The sequence below is a fragment of the Pygoscelis adeliae genome, unplaced genomic scaffold, assembly GCF_000699105.1.
Source record: "Pygoscelis adeliae isolate BGI_AS28 unplaced genomic scaffold, ASM69910v1 Scaffold67, whole genome shotgun sequence".
In the NCBI taxonomy this organism is placed as follows: Eukaryota; Metazoa; Chordata; class Aves; order Sphenisciformes; family Spheniscidae; genus Pygoscelis; species Pygoscelis adeliae.
The window spans coordinates 422647-442862 of record NW_008825271.1 but is presented as its reverse complement, the minus strand read 5'-3'; the positions used below and the strand labels follow the sequence as shown (position 1 = coordinate 442862).

Sequence of the window (20216 nt, the reverse complement as noted above, 5' to 3'; positions counted from 1 at the left end):
AGCAATGAAGGGCAAGGGGTACCAATTTCTTCACCCTCCCAACCTGAAACCCTCCTTGTGTCAGGATAAGGAGATGGCGATTCCATCCTGTAGTCTCAGGGGTTCTTCCGGCACAGTCCCACATGCGGTCGAAGCTCAGACAAAACACCTGGGACAATTTTACTACATTAATTGCCTCCCAGATTTTTAAATATCAGAAGACAGAAGAATAGTTAGAGCAGGGAAGGACGAAATCTGCTTCATTTTGCATATTGCTGAGAATGCATTAGAGATGTTGCACCTTGCTTTTTCATCCTCCTGCTGACGTATCTGTGTTTTTTTCCCCCCTCACAGAGATGTTGAAAAGCTAGGATCCTGCAGCCGGAAATCCTACCTCTCTCAGTCCGTAAAGAATGAATGGAAACTGGCAAAAATTGCTTTTGTGGTCATCATTGTGTTTGTCCTGTCCTGGTCTCCATATGCTTGTGTCACCTTGATTGCCTGGGCAGGGTAAGTGGAAACATAATCCAATGAGCATGGGTTATTCTGAAGTATGATTAGTGCTGTCACCCACAAGAAATAGATCTCCCTTTGGAACAGGTTTTAAATAGTTATTACATTAGAGTGATATTGCTTTTTTCACTATATCCTTCTGGATAAAGCCAGGAAAGGGGTTGTCTATGTATTTTAAAACTGTTATCACTTTTTATCTACATTTTTGGTACACATTGTTTCCTCTCCCCCATGAATTTGAATGAATTGGAGGAGTTACCTCTTTTCTCTCCTAGTACCTGTTCTCTCAAAAGGTTTCCACCATACACTGCTGCCTCTGACAGAGGGCAGAAAAGAGGTTAAATTCCCAGATCTTCACCCCTAAGCTCCCATCTTCCTCCAATTGCTCTCTGCTCCAAAGGGACCTGTTGTCTTGTCAGTGCATGTTTTTGATTTCAAGGTCAGGTTGGACGGGGCTCTGAGCAACCTCATCTAGTGAAAGATGTCCCTGCTCATGGCAGGGGGGTTGCACTAGATGATCTTTAAAGGTGCCTTCTGACCCAAACCATTTTGTGAGTCTATGATATTGATTGTGATTATCCCGTGCCGACACTGATCACATGTGACTGACTGTGGGAGCTTAAAGTCAAGAGGAGAATATTGCTTTCAAATCACTTCTAGTCCTCTCTTCCTTCTGCAGTGTTTGCAACTGAGTCATTGACACCCATTACTGGGCAGCACGGTTGCTGCTGCTGAAAGATTTTTAGGTTTGATTCTGGTTTCTTTTTTATCACCATTCCCTTTTCCCAGATGGTCACAATGGGGGTTGTTTGGTTTGGGGATTTTTTTATTTTTTTTTTTTTTTTTTTTGCCTAGTGCAGAAACAGAGAAGGTGATTCTCTGTGTTCCTGGTCATCCTCAAATAGATAACTAATTACTTGCATGTCCTTCATCTTCTCCAAATGAATGAAACCAAGTACACGCTGTCAAATGCAAGCCTTTCATCCGAGCAAAGAATGCATTTAAATTAATTAATGCTTCAGGGGTATTTCTTATCAAGAGATCACAGCACAAAAACAGTCAAAAAGAGTAATATGTTTTAGTAATTTAGTATTAATCCATGGCATAGCTGTGTGAGTAATGTTTTTGCTTTCTTTTAGTCGAGGCAACACCCTAACACCATATTCCAAATCTGTGCCAGCAGTTATTGCCAAAGCTTCTGCAGTCTACAACCCCATCATATATGCAATAATTCACCCAAGATACAGGTACAGTAAACTTATAGGTATGTGTATAACTGTACATGCAAATGTGTTTTTTACAATGAACGAGCTACCCCCATTACCCTCAGCCTTGCTCCATGCAATGCGTGCTCCCGCCTTGACCACCCCATGATGGGATCCAGGTGGTCAGACCCTGCACCTTTTCCACCTGTTACAGGACAGCCCAAACTGCACGGGGAGCTCCAGACGTGGCCTGAGAGGTGGCCAACAGAGGGCAACAGTCCGTCCCTTCACCTTACTTCCCCCTCACAACCCTGCTCTCTCCTGTGGATCTGTACGACACCGCAACTGATGGGAGGAGGTGATGCTCAGGGTCATCTTTTGCCGTATCAGGGAGGGCTGCTAAAGAGCACTCTCCGCAGAATAGGTCCCAACCAGTGAGGCTCAGAAATCGCATCATCACCAATTTAAGAAGCTATATATACCTATATTCAAGGTTTGGTTTTCTGAAGTGCTTAAGTTATTCTCTTTACACCAACATCAGTACTAATGTAAACAAGTTGCTGGTCTTTGGGAGAAGCTCTGTAAGAAGCAAACAGCATTTTCATAGAAGTTCTGTGCAAAGTGAGAGCTGTAGGAAGCCGGTAATCCAGACAGAGCTCCCTGCAAATGAGAAATATTTCCAAATATACTGAAAATACTGCTTTTTTTATTAGTAGGCTCACTAACTTTGGTCAACAAGTATTTGCCTTCAAAAAATAAAGCAGATGTTTCTGAAATACTCTACTTTTGTGGGAGGAAGTCTCTTCTGAAGGCTCAGTTTTCATATTTGTTTCATTTAGTTGTCTCGGGTAAAAGCTTTTCTGTTCTTTCCCTTTTTCAAAAATATTAGCTTTGACTTAAAAAAGTTTTACACTACACTAATGTGGTTCACTGGGCAAATGTGATGTTCACTTCTCTGAAACACTTCAATATTTTCTTATAGACATGAAATATTTCGAACCTGTGCCTTCATAAGCAAATTATTCTACATTTTCATTCTACTTATTATTACAGATATCAATTACTGTACACTGTAAAACAGAAAACTGTGCCAACCAGCACAATTTCACTAACAAATACTCAAACACTCTCCAGTCTCAATAAGCTGCATGGTTAGCCAACTTTTCTTGCCTTTTTATTTCCTTCTCAATTCCCTCACATCCAGTGAATGAGTTTCTGAGCTGAAAGGTATTAATTCTACTTTTTATCCAGGCCTTCTGACTGCAAAAAGATAAGGGACAGAGAGTATAAAGATAACTTGTTCCCACGGAGTAGATTATTAGAAAGGTAACAATGCATTGTAAAAAAAAAATTCCGTACTGTTGCTCTGATGGGAAACCTACAAGATTATGTGAATAGAATGATAATTTAATATACCATAAAAGACACCCCTCCAAAGAACCAGAAACCTTTCCCTTCACAGAAGAAGTTCCATTATAATCTCATTTAATAACTCCTTTAGAGCATCCCAGTTGGTCTCCAGAGACCAGCTCAGCCTTCCCCAACATTTAGGGAAAGCATGAGAAGGAAGCACCTTGCATTTCAAAAAGGTCACCTGCTCTTTGAGCTAGCTAGGACCTGGAGGCATGCATAGTATGGACATATCAAAAATGATTGTATCTTCAGTCATGTGGTCCTAAAAGGAGGTACTTTAGCAAGGAAATAAACTGGCATGGTGTTCTGCTGAATGGTTTCAAACAAGAACAAACTTACCCTGCACTTCCCAGACACTATACAAGCTAAAACTACTTTTTTGAAGTCATCATTTCATTTAGAAATGTCCTCCCAGCTTCAACTGAGAAATGTGTTCAAGTACTGGCAAAGTCAGTCACTTCTATTAAAACTTCTAAATATTTGGCTTCCGAAAGACCAGCAAAAGTAGATTTTTGGGGGTTTGTTTTGGGGATTTTGTTTGTTTGTTTAATGTAAGGAAAGGAATACAACTCCATTGTGTTCTCAGCCCTATCTCCAGCATCAGATGAGCTCCTAAATATCTCTTTTCACCTTTACGAACTCACAGCAGTGTACATGGAAGAAGCTATACCTCACATAAAGATATAGCTCAGAGCTTGCCATTTCCTCCCGTAGCTGTACGTAATGTGGTTCTGAAACACTGGCAGTGAAAAATGCTTTATTATATAAGAGGAGAAATTCTTGTAAAAGAACTGTTAGTCGGCATATCTCTAGATTTTTCCGCAAGTCTTTCAAAGCGTGCTTACCACAAAGGGATGCTGTGCCAAAAGTTCAGACGAAACACGGGGGTGCCGTGGTGGTGAATGTATAAACGCCACTAGATGGCAGGGTTAGTCGTTGGTATGAGGTTCGTCTCGCCCACGAAGAGGCAAAGCTGCTAGGTTCTATTGCCTGAAAACTAGGATTTGGGAGCTGGAAAGAGTTCATTGTTTTGAATGTCTGATGAGTGAAGGTGTGGTTGTAAGAACAGTTAAAGCTTCCCAGAAGGCTGGTGGAAATATACCCAGAAATGGTGAAAACATATATTTTGTTTGAAAATGTCTGATCGTAACTAAAACCACTTGCGTCCTCCAAAAGCCTGAATCCATCTTAGTTTTTGAAGGTTGTAGAGGATTTTAGTTTATAATAAGAGAATGACTACTCTCTAATGGCTTGCAGAAGTTCAATGAGCAGATTTGCATGGCTGGCTGACACATTATGAATCTGGTATTTTTTTCTGACCCAAAGCTATTGTGTTCAGTGATTCCTTATATTATTTTTGCAAGGTCAAGAGAGTGTTTTCAAAGCAGATACTATATAGTGAACTGCTTCAATCAGTGTTTTTCCTGCCAGCATTGGCTTTTCCAAGTAAGACTGTATTAAGAAAAAGGCTGGAGTCCACAACAAGATTTCAGAGACTCTCTTAAAATATGAGGGGTGGGTGGGGTGTCATGCTTCTTAATTTGTATTTCTAGACATATCAACAGGAGAAGTGTTTGTGCAGTTGTTTTGAAGACATTTTATAGACTTGGTAGTCATCCAGTCAGGAAAAGAAGTAATGTTGGGTCCCTCGTGATGAATCAAGCATGCAGTTTTGAAACTGAAAAAGCAGCTACAGTACACCAACAAGTCAGGGGGTGAAAATACGTTGGCAGGACCAATTTTGCTTGAACAGTGAATATGTATGTAAAGGTCAGGGTTTCTGGATAATTTCCATATCTTGTAATAACTCACATTATGTCTGAAAAGTCATTTATCCAATGATGGATAAATGGGCCAGTCTGTTCAACCCAAAACTTACTGGTTTGGGGGGGATGAATTGCCATTTTGTATCGGAACTACTGAACTAGGTTACATCTAAGTTCTTTTCCAAACCTTTCTAGAAAGAGGCACCTAGAAATCAGGCTCTAAAGAGTTCAGATGCAGCTCAAACTGATGATGCAACGCTACCAAAGCAAGTTGCTTTTTTGCACAGAGAATTGCTGTTGCTGCATCTTAACACCCCAAAAAATCAAACAAGTCTTTTTGTGAGGTTTCCTTACCTTAAGCAGTGGAAAAAAGTGCATTACAGTGAATGTAACTGAAAATGTAACAGTGACCTTTGTGCTAGCATTTGGCTTTTAAGAACTGGTCTGAGAGGTTAATTGTTATACACCCCCCTGCCCACCCACTCCCCACCAGTATGAAGGAGAAACGCACTTCTCTCCCTGATAGGTATCACTGGAAGTAACAAATGTGAGTAAGTAAGGAAATGTATGCGAAGTTTTAATTCATGAAATGCTGTTTTGTGGGGGAAGAAAGTTTTCACTACTTTAACAACCTGTACATGAGCTGTAGAGAGCATCGCTTGGCTGTTGTTAGAGTTATTGCAGAAAGCTCCTTAGATATTTGGAAGTTTTAGGTTTTATAATCACTTGTTCATAGCAAATGGGGAAATTCTGCACCTCCATGTTTCTAAGTTGCTCCCAAGTGAAGCACAATTTTACAAAAATGGTTTGTTCAAAACTGCTCCATCATAAATGACTGAATAATCATAAACAATTTTGATTTGCAATATTTCTCAAGAAGTTGTTTGCAATTACTACATATTTGACTTTGTGTGACTCTCATGTTAGAGGATTATAAAAATGTCATCAAATAAGCACCTTAGGTTTATACCTATTTTGTATTTCACATGTACATTATTAAAACGCCCTTCAAAATCCATACTTTCATCTCAGCCCAGAAAATGTCCCTCAACAGTCCTACCAAATATTAATAAAATTGAAACTCTGGTCCCTCAAGACACCAAAAATGTTCTTATGTTGTCCTTGAAATTTCACCATCAGACATACCTTTCCTGAACCTCCAGTGTGAGGAGGTCTCTGCATGAAATCCCAGTTAATAAACAGGATGCTATGTTTTACACCAATTTGAAGTTATTGAATAGTTTACAGCTCCAGGTAGTCTGTGACAGACATCAAAAGCTACGTCTATGTCTGGGGAGGTGGTTCAGCTTTTCAGCTGGGGAAAAAAGCTGGCAGCTGCTTTTTCAGCACCAGCCTGAGGTCTTCAACATGAAAATTAACTTATGGGGGCTTGGCATTTTCTCGTGTCCTGTAAACCCTTGCTGTTTGCTCAAAACTTTTTATTTTCTGCACAACATTAGCTCTTTTTTTTTTATCCAGCACCATATGGGCAGCCTCCTGCACCCCCAAGCATCTTGGTGGGGCTCTGCCAGCTCACTGACAGGCATCTTGGCAGAATCAGGAATGATGGTGTGGGCAGAAAGCTTTCTTCAGTCCTTGTCTCCACTGTAGGCACAGAGCTGCTTGTTCAGTTGCCTTTGAAGTTAGAGAGGAAAGACATACAGAAGTCTGGTATACTGAGAGTGGTGGTGATGCCAAATATTGGAGTTTGGTGGTGGTTGTGAGGTTGGTTTCTTTTTTTTTTTTTTTTGGATTGACAAACTAGTGATCTCATCTTGTGATCTCTGAGACTTCAACATGTGTGGTCTTTTCTGAGAATAGAAATGATGATTTAAAATGTACTAGTTATTCAACAAAACTGGTAATTACAGAAGGAAAGATTTTACAATATACATCCGCTTGACTTGCATCTCAGTGTAAAGTTAATATACTAACATCCTCCATTGAACCATAAGTCCCACATATCAGTTGTTTTCTATGTGCCTTGTTGCTGCCTTGCTTCTTGACTTATTCATTTAGCTTTATGCCAGTATTAGCTTCATCTGGCTGAATGGGCTGAAATAATGGATGGCACTGGGGAGGTGTTATACCAAATGCATCACCCTGCCAGTCCTCGGTGGCAACAAGGAGCAAGGCCAACTGGCGTCGTGCAGGGGAGGCTCTTGGGGTCTTCTGCTCCATGCAGGGGCAGGGCTGGGGCCAGGAAGAATAGACTCATACAACCATTACTAGATTATTATTTAATGAATTAGGCAGGTTTTAAGTTCTTTGGGGCCTAGATCATCCTTCTCCTCTGTGCTTGTACAGAGTGTTAATTCCTGATAGGAATTTACAGGAGCTGCCACGATACAAATAAACAATATCTGATTCTTCTGGCCCTCTCCCCCTTCCTTTTTTCTATTCGTCCTGTGTCTTTGCACAGGAAAGACCTTCATACCAGCTAACCTGAAAGTTTTCTGGGTTAACCTTTCATGCTCTTCAAGATATTTTCAATTCTTACTACTTATCCATGCAGCTCTTCCATGCGTGTTTTGATTCGAGGCCCAGAAGCCACCTGCTATTTTCCTTTCAGCCTGTTGAGTAGTTTCCACTAGATATACTATGTTGTTTCCATGTAGTCTTTAAGACCTCCTCAATCAAAACAGAAGCCGTGCTGAGGTTATGGAAACGGTACTTTCACCACATGATTTTCAAAGCTGCATCGTCAATGTGCCATTTGTGTTTTTTTCTTCTCCCATTTTCCTTCAGAAAAACCATCCACAATGCTGTTCCCTGCTTGAGGTTCCTAATACGAGTATCGAATAACGACCTCCTGAGAGGCTCCATAAATGAATCATCATTCAGGACCTCTCTCTCCAGCCATCACTCTCTTGCTGGCAGGACCAAAAGCACTTGTGTTTCATCAGTTTCCACTGGAGAAGCTGTAAGTCCTTTATTGTTTCCATGAAGGAAAGTGAGTATAATGTTTCCCTGACTCACAAAATTAGTGACTCTATAAATACACATTCAAAACTAGAGAATGGAAAAGGGGGGGTAGCTAAATTTTTTGGGTCGTATGAGGTCATTTCTTCAAAACCTTTCTGGGAGTTCATGCATGATGATTTCTGATCAGAAAAAGCATCCATCCCAGTTCTTCTGCATGACTCAGACACTTAATGGGACCATGGATGTTTGGGTTAAGTCTTTAATGTGAGTTAAAAAGAGCCATTGTCAGGTACTCTCCATGTCACCAACCCTTTGCTACATAATTCAGTATCTGGTGAGCCTGGAGGACAGGAAAACCATCTCCATCTGAAGTTTTCTAACCTATCCAATAGCCATTTTATTGTCTTAAAGGAAGCCCATTTTCTGTAGACAGGAAACTTTTCTATTTGTTTCCCTGGGTTTTAACCGTGAGGAGTGGAAGATTCCTGTGCCTGGAGTTAGGCGGGGTGTTTTGTAAGCAGCGTGCCCCAACTCTCAGTAAGGCTAGTGGTCTGGCTGAAGCGTAATGTGAAGAAGCAGTTGCCTATAGCATGGAGGCTTTTCCTAGGAAATACTCACAGGTTAGAAACTCAGGATGTGTAACCTGTTGGTTTGGGTTGCATTAGGGGGAAAAAAGGCAGAGTGAGCCCTTTCTCTCCTTCCCAACCAAGCAGAATTAAACAGAAACCAGGTCTCATAGCAGTAGGACTGAGGGAGTTAGAAATAAAAAGATCCCTTGGGGTTCTTCACAGCCCCTCTCGGCATGACCTCGCCTGCCTCCGTAAGTCACAAGAAGCCGGCCTTGCCCGCAGAGGTGCTGGGAAGGCAGCTCCCAGGGGGAGGGATGGCAGCCGCAGCAGGGGCTGGGCTGGGGCTGGCCCTCCCAGGGACCCGCGCTGCTCCACGCTCAGCTCGGGCATAAGACACCTCCCAGAGTGATGGCTGCAGTCAGTAACCTTTCACGAAGGCATAAATCACCAAGATGGGCTGAGTGGCAAACTCTTGGCTCTCCCCTTGAGCCAGGTGGCAGCGGTCTGAGCAAGGATGGGGCTCGGTTATTTGTGTGCTGTAACCTGCATGCTGCTGCTTTCAGGGTGCTGTTGCTGAGAGTCAGGCCGTGGAGCTACTTTTCAGTGAAATTGTAACTATGTTGAGTATTTTTGGGAAGGCTGGGCTCCTTGATTTGGAAACGAACCTAGGACCACCAGGAAAACCAGCATGAACAGTGCACCATCCTTGAACAAGATAATGTTGTATTGAATTTTCTGCCTGAGAATGAAAGTTGTTCCTTTCAGGTAACAGCACTAGGGAGATTTCTGAACTCTTTCATGGCAGACAGACAGTAAAGCAAACACACCTGAGCAAAAAATGCACTGTTCACTGGGAATCCAAGCAGTCCCAGCCAATGCTAGCACTGTGCCTGGGGTGTTGACAGGAAATTCGGGCCTTCTGGCTGTGAAATCAAAAAACAGAACAAAAAAAAACCACTTTAAGTGCCTGAGGGAAAGGCTCACTGCCTGAGCCCTAATGAAACTAAATCTATCCCATTACAAAAGACAGGTTACTTTGCAGTCTATGCTGCTGCCTCTCTTGCACATTAACCATACAGCCGCATCAGGCAGACTTCCAGTTAAAATGACTAATTGCGTGTTACTGGGTAGCCTCAGCTATACAGCTTGTGAAGTTGTGGACTGTTTGGGGACAAGGATACTCTTCCACTTTGTGACTGTATATGATGTATCCCAGCAGCATTCCCAGCTATCACTAAACAGCCTACAGGTTACTATATTACAGACAAGTAATAATGATGATAATCGAAGATCATGAAATCACTTAAATGGGGCATGTTTTGTCATTCAATATTATCAAGTGTTTAAATACCATGCAATGGACAAGCTACTTCTCGCAAGAGACCTGGTCTAGAAGCGACAAGCTTTTTCAATAGTGTTTCATAAAATGTCTACCATAAAATTTCTTTTAAATTAAAACAATAAATAGAAAAGTGAAAGGCCTCTCTTAGCCTGGGCAAAGCCTTTTTTAGAGTACTGTTGTTCAGATTTGAGCCCAAATGAGTTTGAATTATGTGATGGGACTCTTGTGGAGTGTGACACCACTGTACCACACCACACAGCACAAGGATCCCCAAATTTGCTTGCCTAGGCTCTCATAGTCTTCAGGGTGTGGGGAGCACTTTCATGTTTTTCTGTTTGTTGCTATATTAGGGCAAAAGACCTTAATGAGATAGAAAAAAAAGAGTGACTTACTTTTTATGGGCTATGAAATTTAGTCTCTTTTTTCTTGGCTCTTGAACATATAAATAAATGCGTAAGTACTTCTGTTACAATGTAAATGAAAATGAGATAATCTATCCTGCTGATTTAACTCCATTCACAGACCACTGATTACACAATGATGCATGAGAATACCAACTGTGATGATTTCATACACTGTAAAATACCCAGATTATCCTTGCAATATGAGGTTGGTATATGCAACATGCCAATACCCCATCGTAAAAAAAAAAAAAAGAGTGTATTTTGCTTGGGATTGCTTAACAGCTTGAGCAAACAGAGCACCCACACATATCTCTATCCCCCTTGAAATCACGGGGACTACTTGTCTGCTTACACTTGTGCTTCATTCACTGGTTGTAGATAGCACGTGTGGCGACATGGAAATGTGTTGACATAGTTTAAAACAGGGAGGCTCCTCATTTACTTATTTCCAACCTTTTTTGCCCCTTTTACCTTTTAATTTTCCTTGCCTTAAAGTTTATTCCTAAATTCTGTCCCCATTAATCCTTTGTTTGATGTCAAATTAGGTAATTTCTGCGGGATCACCCATCCTGACCCAAAAAACTTTCTGTTCTTCACTGTCGGTCACTACTTGGTTTTGGTTCACTGGGGTTAGCAGGTTGTTGTGTGTGTTTGGTTGGGGTTGCTGTTTAAAGAGACGGGATAATGTGGATAAGAGGCTTCAGCCTTTGGCACAACTTTGGCTCAGGAATCTCCAATAAAACATCTGCTGTTAGCTATGCGCAGCACCGTGTTGGGCCGAGTTGACACAGCCAAAGGTAATTGTTCTTGGGGCAACTGACAGCTCAGTGCAGCTGTACAGATTTTAGCTGAAACAGCAGCTGCTGAAATAAAAGCTAAGCTCAATGACTCTCGCATGACAGCAGCACCGAGTGAAATTTTGGAATGCTCCAATAAAGTATTGACAGGCAGGAATGACACTAGCAACACTGTAAAAGACACAGCTGTTGCCGCCAACACTTTCCTCTGTGTGTTATGTACATGTTAGCGTAGGGAGCCAACATGTTCATGAGTCACATAAAGTTGTATTTACAGTTTGATTCTACAAGGGAGGAGAAATAAACAGGTGGCAATACATAGATGTACGAGCAAGGTGATGCAGTGGAATTATGCACTAGCTTCCCACTTGTGTGGAGCCCTATCTATCTATCCGTATCTAAAAGCTGGTGTGGAGAATAGCGGAATGATCTCATCATTGAAACCCAATCAAAAAGTCACCACAAAGTTAGGGATGATAGATGGCCTGTCTCCAAGCCTGTAAATGGAACGGCATGGTTGCAATGTCACAATTGTGCTCCGTTGCTGGCGTGCTCCTGGAAAGCCCACACGTTGCCTCCCATCCACTGATGACGGTTCAGAGAAGAAGCAAGCTCATGGGGCTTGAGAAGCCCTGGGTGTTCTGGGTATCCAGCTGGGATGTATACAAATGTGGTTTTGGACCTGTGCGTGTCCTCAGTTTTGTAGCAGCTGATGGTCGCACAGAATGCCATAAGCCATATTAAGCAGATTGGTTGTACTTGCTCCCATCTTTAGACTTCAGGTGCTATGCAGCTATAAGCATCGCACAAGCAATGAGATAAAAAAGGGTGAAAAACATCCTGGTGAAAAGAGATTAAATAATTTTTAATTATTTCAAAGATTTTTTTGGTTCAGAAAAATAGTCCAGGGTAAGTGACAAGATTAAAAATCAAGCCTCTCCCCAGGGGAGTTTTGACTGTGAGACCTGTGTTAGAACAGCTTTAGTTTTCTGTAAGCGTGCACGGTTTCTGCTAGAGTTTGAGAACTTTTAGAATTTGAGAAAGGATGTAATGTGTGAAATCTTCATCATTTGTGATTAGACCTGGAGCGATGTAGAGCTCGATCCTGTAGAGCCAGCTCACAAGAAACTGCAGCCTCGCCGAAGCCATTCTTTCTCAACAAGTGCGAGACAGTGGAAGAGAGACCTGCTCCCAAAGACCTGCAGCTGTGATGCAGCAACTGCAGAAAAGGTAAAGAAAAAAGTCTCTGCTGGGGACTCTCCATTTTACCGTTAATCTTGCTACAGTATGTCATCTCTGGAATAATAATTCAGCCTTTATACTGATCTCTTTCATCTGTAGGCTTTATTTATACTGATCCCAATGCCCTCTTCAGCCTTGCTGTTCTTTTTTTGTGACTAATAAGAATGTCAGTAATGCCTTATTAACTTTTTTCACTGATATGTTGCCTGTTTTTGGAAAGCCAGCATCAGCTCATAGCTCTAAAGCTGCATTAAAGCACAGTCAGTAGCATCAAATGTAAGAAGCTGACTTCTTTCCCTCTTCGCGTGTTTATCTACCCCAGCTCCGGTTCCTCCCATCCTGACCCTCGTATCTACATTGTGGCAGCCTCCTTTTATTATAAAGTCAGGGCTGCAAAACAGAGTTTGACATGATAGAAGCCACCCTTTTTCCTTTTTCCAGTGTACATTAAAATCTTTTATTTTTGTTGAGGGGGAAGATGAGAAAGAAACTCCCATTTCTCCCTAAGGGTGGGAGAGTCTGGCAGCTGCCACCCTTCCCTCACTGAAAGAGGAGATGGTGAGTACTCAGCGCATCTTCTGTGGATGCATCACACTCATTGCCCAAACCACTGAGGTTTGGTGTCATGCGGTTAGGGATCACTCCGTTCCCTGAGGAACTGCTGAGGATGGGAGCAGTAGGTCACCCGTGAGTCAGCTTCTGCCAGAACCATATCACCAGTTGCAAAACAAGTATTTGTATGGGTGGCACAATGTCAAGCATATATTGGTGCTGCATTTTCAAGAAAAGAAAGGACTTACAATCCCCTGCCTGTGGTTGGACTGAGTAGCACCCACTTTTTGATGGAGGCACCCTTTCATGGGGTTACTCTAGTGTGTGTAGCCAAACACCCGCACCTTGGGCAGCTACAGCATCTGCTTCTGTCCCCTGTGCTCCCCTCCAGCTCTGAGGCTAACTGTCTAGAGACAGTGTAGTTTAAAGCAGGAGCTGTTCTGGAAATTTCCAGCCATCCGGTGACCTGGTTCCTGCACGCATCTGCCCTGTATTCTTTCATGTGTCTCCTTAAGATAAAGTCCTGAGAAACGCTGGTCTGTCTTTTCCTGTAACTGTTGTGAATAGTATTGATGGAAAAACAATGGCTTCAAATGTGGTGGCAGGCAACATGGGCTCAAATCTACCACCCACCTCTGCTGCCCTCCGTCAGTAGCCCAGTGTGTCCAAGGTTGTAGGCAAGTGGCAAAGACAGGAGATTGTCTCCAGGTGCTGGAGAACCACCGGTTTTCAGTCTCACAAGGAAGTAGAAAGAAAATAAGTCTGAGGTGGTTGCATAAAAGTGTTCAGTAATACAATACATATTTCTGTATTCTGCGATTTGGTAACTGTGTAGCCCACAAAAAGGCTCAGACACTATACTCTGTCTTTGAAAGACATCTGTTAGATTATTTTGATAAATAACCTTTAAACAGAGTACCTTCATGCTGAGGCTTTCAGTGGTGTTCACAGAGATGTGTGGAGTTTATTTACATTGAATGTTTAAAGCCTCATTTTCTTTTCTTAATATTTTCAGCTAAGATTCCTGTGTGGTGTGAAGCTCCTTTGTGTGTTAGCTAAATGCATGAATATTCATTCTATCAGAATAAATATTTATTTGTCCAGATCAGTTAGAGTGTTTTGCTATAAGGCCACCCATTTATCCTTAAAAAAAACCCCAACCAACCCTAAAGAAACCACACTGCGTTTTTAGATATTTATTTTAAGGTTTTAATAGCATTACTGGATTGTCTATGACTGAATTCCAGTTACGGCACTTCCAGAAATATTCACCTATGGAAATACAAGTGTGAATTTGGTGAAGGGTCACCTAACTTTTTGATTTAACAAGATATGATGATTATTTTTTTTAGGAAAAGAATCTTACGCTTCCTTCGCTTTCTTTAAGAAGACCACCTCAACAACATCTAAAAAATTTATATACCTTTAAATTCTTTTCACTGACTGAGATCAGGTCTCCTTAATCTCATAAAGTTGCAGACAGGTTGTCAAAAGAGAAAAGTCATCCCTCAAGTGAAAGTAAAAAAGCCAATCAGTGTCCTGGGCTTGGTGCTTTCCAGAGCATAAAAACACACGGGACTGCTTTCTATGCTGGCACAAAGATATGATCCAGCCCCGTGACTTATTGTAGTTAGTTAGGATGGTGACAGACTTGATGTAGACTGACACCTGGAAACCTGGCGTGGCAGTGAAGAGGCCTTTTTTGGACGCATTAAAATGCAGGCATGTATTATGAGGATAAGATAGGTTTGGATACTTGATTTCAAAGGAGAGTTGCCAAGTGTGCTCTGTGCATCCAGCTTTTGTGTCAAGGGAATTGCCCAGCGTGAAAACAATTTAAAAAAACTTAGAAGTGGTGTCCTGCCCACTAAGCTGTATCCAAAAGAAACCTGTCCTTCTGCTGCTGTGAAAACAGCACTTGAAGCAGGGAGGAGTGGTTTTAGGTTTTGGGTTTTTTCATTCTATTGTTGTCATCGGTTTGGAAGAACAGATTTTTCTTCTCTGTCACATTGATTTAAACCACTTTTTTTAGCACATTGTGCTTCCCTCCACTTGGGTAGGTACAGTGGCTGGAGAAATCGTTATCGATAGGGATTGGTAAATGATTCTTACTTGTGGAGTAGAATTACATTATGCTGCAGTATATACCAGTATCTAATTTTAAACCCAGACTGACAGAGAGCCCAGGGGGGAGAGAGAGACCAAAAATTCTGGTGGTGGTTTGTTTGTTTTTTTTTTTTAAAAAAACCACACCGAACAATTTGTGTGAAAAACAAATGTGTGTTTGGTTTTCTGTTTGTAAAATCAGACTAGACCTATGCTCTGCAATAACATTCTGCCAAACTACTTGCTAAGACTGAGGAGATGACCCCTAAATCTTAAAAAACAAAACCAAAAACAACAACAACAACAAAAACTAAAAAACCTTTCCCTTTTTGACTTAAGGAACTATTTAGTTTGTCAGTATAAAGGCAGTATCACAGGCCATGGACTAGGTGGAGACAAAAGGGGCCAAGATTACAGCCCCTGCTGGGCTGTAATCATGCTAGAAACTGATCTAATATTTTAAAAAGATGTTTCAGCACCAAACCCCTATAAATCCATGGGAATTACATGCCTGAGTGCTTCAAGAAGACTAAAGTTGAATTAATGAGGTTTATGACTGGAACAGGGATATCTGAATAGAGGAAAAAATTTACAAAACTATTATGGGAAGCTCAAGCTATGAAGAGATTCAGTGTAGCTAATTATTACACTTTACAATCATATTAAGAGAAACAAATAGAACTATAACTCTGAAAGATGCTTTGTAACAATTTGAGTAAATCTTAGTTGTACTCTGAATTCCATTAGGCTTCATAACAATGAAGTAAAAACTGCATTTTACTTTAAATGTTGATTTTTTTTTAAATTTTTTTAATTTTTTTTTTCCCCAGGAAGGAGGGACTTCTAACTTCTCTCTATATCTGGCACAGTGATTTTATAACCTTAGCTGGCATTTTCTAAAGCAAGCCAAAATTGATCACTCGTGCCTTCCATTGCCAGTGTATTTAAATATTAACTAACACTTTCAAAGCTTACTTAGTTTACTCTGGTTTTGCATACTGTGCATGAAGAGTTATGGAAAGGTCATAGGGGAGTTGCCATCAGGGCCAGGTTAGAAATTAGAGTTCTCTCAAAATAGGCAGATGGGAAATGGTTAGCAAAGCAAAATCATGGTCATCGTTTTTCCCTCTTTGTTGGTGGAAATGCATATGAATGCAAAGCCACCAACTGCCCCAAGGCAGTACCAGGAGCCATTTGGGGGCACCATGATAGATTGTCACAAGGATGATGAAACTTTAGGCAAACAAAGAATACAGTGTGCTTGAGTCTTATCTGAGATCTCTTCCATGAGAGAGGGAAGTACAATTATTCAGTACCTTGAGATGTGTTAAAAATTGAGAATTTTTTTTTAAACATAAAATAAGTCAGATACAGGAATGGGCTTTTCTTCTGTTTTTCTTTTTGGCCTCTGCTGATATTTGAGCATGTCATCTTTTGCTTCATTTAACATCCTGCTTTCCAAGCTATGGATGTTAACACATAGTGATTTTCCCTCTTTCTAGTCAATGATTCAAGTGTTTAGAAAATATGACTGGTGACTCAAATAGCAGCTAGTGGAAATGAATTTCAAATACCGGTTTCCATAGTCATATGCTGTATGACAACACTAAAGCTTATGTCTCCGCTCTAGGTTTCACTCTCATCCAGCTGTTTGGAGAAGGTGCTTGGGCGGTCGGTCCCACGCAGTCCTCCTGCAACACTCGTGACCAGCTCCCTAAAAGCAGCGTCTCTGCCTGTTGGTTTGAATAGCAGCAGTGTCAGCAGAGGAGGAGACTCAGACGCTTCACAGGTGGCAACTCAAGAAAGTCAAGTTAACGGAGTCCTGGGCTCTATCATTAGCAATACAATCCCTCGCATCGTCATCATTCCTACCTCAGAGACCAACCTATTTCGAGAGGAACTGGAAGAGGAAGAGACTGAATTATTCCACTTTCATGACAAAAAGGGCAATCTGCTGGACTTGGAAGGGCTTAGCTCGTCCACAGAGTTCCTTGAAGCTGTTGAGAAATTTCTATCATAAGTTTGTCAAAAGAAAACTTTCCGGTAATTATTTTCTTGGCATCTTCTCCACTTAATTATACCAAATAACCAAAGCCTTGTAGGTTAGATCACCAGACTTTTTGTATGTTTTTATGGTAGTCACTAGGCAGCCTTCAGATTTATCTTTGTCCAGACCAGCTCAGGCATGGAAACAGGCTTTCTTTCAGATTGTGCTGCAGGAAATGAGCAGGGGAAGATCTGGCAGCGTGATCGAGTGGCATTGGTTGAGTCGGCTGCCTGCTTCATGGGGCCCTGATTTGTAACCACAGACGGAGGTGCCAGCAGAAGGAAAAATGACTGAGTGAGAGCAGGGGCAGCTGCTGAATGTTTCTGCTACCTGCACATGAAAGAGCGTTCCTGTTCTGGCAGCTCTCTTCTTGGGGCGCTTCCCATCACAGTCCAGACCAGAGCTTCCACCAGCCCCAGTGGTAATGCAGACAGCTAGACGATCTGAACTATCTTTTAATCAAATTATTTTCAGCATTGGTTTTGTTTTGTTGATTGTTTGGGTTTTTTTTAAATAGGCAGCTTGCTAAATGTAAATAAACAAACTGATGGTGTAACTGGGAAGTGACTGCTTGCTTTTAAAGTTTAGTGCTGGAAGTCTGGATTTTCTTGTTCTGCTGATCCAAAAAAACAGATGGAAAGATGGAAAGCTTAGAAGTATTTTTTTAAATTATTTTTTTAATTACAAAAGAAGATAACACAAATCTTGTTTGCAACTAGCTAGACAGGAACACCACTGAAGAACAAACTAAACCCCAAAGCAGCGCAGGAGAGAGAGGAATGCCTCCAAATTCACAGACCTGAGGCTTTGCAGGGTGTCAGCGTGGCAGACCTTTGAGAGGACAGAGACACTTGCTTTTGGTATGGGCTCTGTTATTTTTAGGAAAAAAAACAAACCTCTGGTGAGTTACTGAGGTGGTTGCTGAGATGGGCTGCCTATTGCAATGCTAACACTCTTACAGCTGCTGTTATTTGAGGCACTCCGCTGTCTAGAGACCTTCATCAGAAACAAGGCCAACACACCTCCTTGCCCTGTGGGAAGGGGGGAAAAGGGTGGTGGAGCCACGTCACGCATGTGGTTGTCTGTGTGCAGCCCCGGTGCGTGGTTCTGGGTGCCAGGGCTCAGCTGGGGCAGCACCACGCTGCGGTACCCACAGCCGGGCTGCTGAAGGCCGTGCCCACCAGGTGCCGGGTTTTCTACTGGGGCCAGGCATCATGCCAAGGTTGTCTGCAATCAGCTCGGCATTTCCAAAGGCAATTCCTCCATTCGAGGACTGGTGCAGTGAGCAGGCAGCATGGGGCAGCTGCCGGGGACTGGGACAGGGACATGCTCGCCTGCAGCTCCTCGGTGCCAGGCTTTCATCCAGTGTGTGGTTTTGGCCACAATGAGTAATCAAATGTTAATTAAATACAATATTCAGGGAAAATGGGGGAGGCTTAATCTTAGGTTAAACATATTGTCCTGCTATCTCTGATTCTTTTCACTTTTTTGCTGAATCTGTCCTCTCTAATTTGGGTTTTTTCCCCTACATCAACTGTGCAGTCAGTGACCTTACTTCTTCTTGCATTTAATATCCTCAGCTGTTGTATCTCCTTTCTTCTCGAGCCAGATGTTGGGAAGCAAGTGTTCTTACAAGCCTTCCAAGTCTTATACCTGACTTTTACTGTTGTAATTACTCCAAATAACAATAAGAAAATGCATTCGGTGTTCCAAGATATAAAAACATGCCCTGGAGCAGATTTTGCACTCAGATGTTGACAGACTTGTACTGGTAAGACTGTAGGCAGGATATTGCTATAGTTTCCGACAGGATGAAGAAAGTAAGACCTAAAGTAACAGTCAACAACCTCCTCTGTATCCAGATGAAGTTTTGCATTCTACTTGTTAGCCTACAAGATGACTTTCCAGTGATCTCTTGCATATGTGCTGGTACTAATAAAGTGTCTCAGAAAACTAGTGGGCTTGAGGTATGTGCAAAGAAGTGTTTCATTTTTATACTGTTAATGTAATATGCTATTAGTACCATTGCTTCTGAAGCTACTGTCAAGATTACTGTTTACTTCAACTGACATAGGCTAGAATGCCAAATGAGATAGCAGTAGAGAAATAAAACAAAGTTGTATGAAATATCAGATAGACTTATTACATTCACTGTGAGACTTTTGCAGAAACATCAGTCACAGAGTAAATGAATCTTAAATTGACTACCACAATGCAGAAAAACTTCGCAAACTTCTCTGTTGCCACTTTAGAATAGATGGCACATAAAAATGTACAATATTAACTGTTGCTTCCCATTTCACAAAGGAATGTATTGGTTCACTCAAATGGAATAAAAAACTCTCAGCAGTTAAAATAAACTATTCATTGTTTGTTTTTCTTATTTAATCATTAATTTCAGAAGCCAGGAGGAGGAACAAAAAAGTTGAGTCAAAGCTTTTGAAACCTGTGCTCTGATCCAGCGAATAGTGAGGTACATACGTAACTTTATTTACATGAGCAGCTCCTTTCAAGTCATTTACACTGCTCACATGCAACCAAGCACTTGCCTACTTGAGTGCGGAGCATCTAAAATTAGAGTTCACCGACTTGGTAAAATCTGAAGTTGCTCAGCAACTTTTGAAATACAATGACTTCAACTGGGATGTCAGGAATCAGGTGAACAAAATTGAAAAAAAATTAACCAAAATCAATACATTAGAACTGTGACAGCAGTCTTTCTTTGATCTTTGTCCTAAATCTGAATGACAGTTAACCACCCATTATTTGTTTCTGCTAAATCTTTGTATAGCACAGTTATAGGAAATGTTCCAGTTTTCATGAGTAACAGAAAGTTCAGACCACAAGTGTAAACATTTTCTTTTACCATGGACAATGAATTTATTTTTTACAGTTAAATCAAGGGTTAGATAAAGGTTTCAAATAAGAAGGAAAAAATTACTTACTTGAATCTTAATGAATCTTGCTGCCTTGGGTTGGTATTAAGCAGGACCGATACCATTTTCTTCCAGAAAGCTCATTCAGTTCCCAGACATCTATCCATTTCCCTCCTTTCAGGAGACACCCCTGAACAAGAAAATCCTTCCACTCTGCTGTCTGGAAAATGTTTATGTTCCAAGGTGTCATGTGATGCGCAAAACTGGAAAATACTGGGAGACAAATAACCTCTTTTTTAATTTCCTTACTCTTCTTCCCCCCCCCCCCACCTCTTTTTTACAGCTGCTCTTTACTGATTCCCTGTGTAGGTTATCCTTGCTATTTTTTGTGTGGTTCTTTCACAAATACATGAAAGCCATGCAAGCTAGTGGGGAACTGTGTATTATGCAGTGTTCTAAGTGTGGACTCCTTTCTCACAT

The 20216-nt window shown here is 41.4% G+C and overlaps 1 protein-coding gene across 1 annotated transcript in view; it reads left to right on the top strand.

The window, feature by feature from the left end:
• Positions 1-16833, top strand: part of LOC103921745 (melanopsin-like) — a 39230-nt gene extending 22397 nt beyond the window's left edge. The window contains exons 6-10 of the mRNA XM_009329756.1: positions 334-489; positions 1632-1739; positions 7625-7799; positions 11994-12143; positions 16444-16833. Coding sequence (XP_009328031.1) covers positions 334-489; positions 1632-1739; positions 7625-7799; positions 11994-12143; positions 16444-16833 — 979 coding nt within the window. The remainder of the gene's footprint in view (positions 1-333; positions 490-1631; positions 1740-7624; positions 7800-11993; positions 12144-16443) is intronic.
• Positions 16834-20216: the final 3383 nt, after the last annotated feature.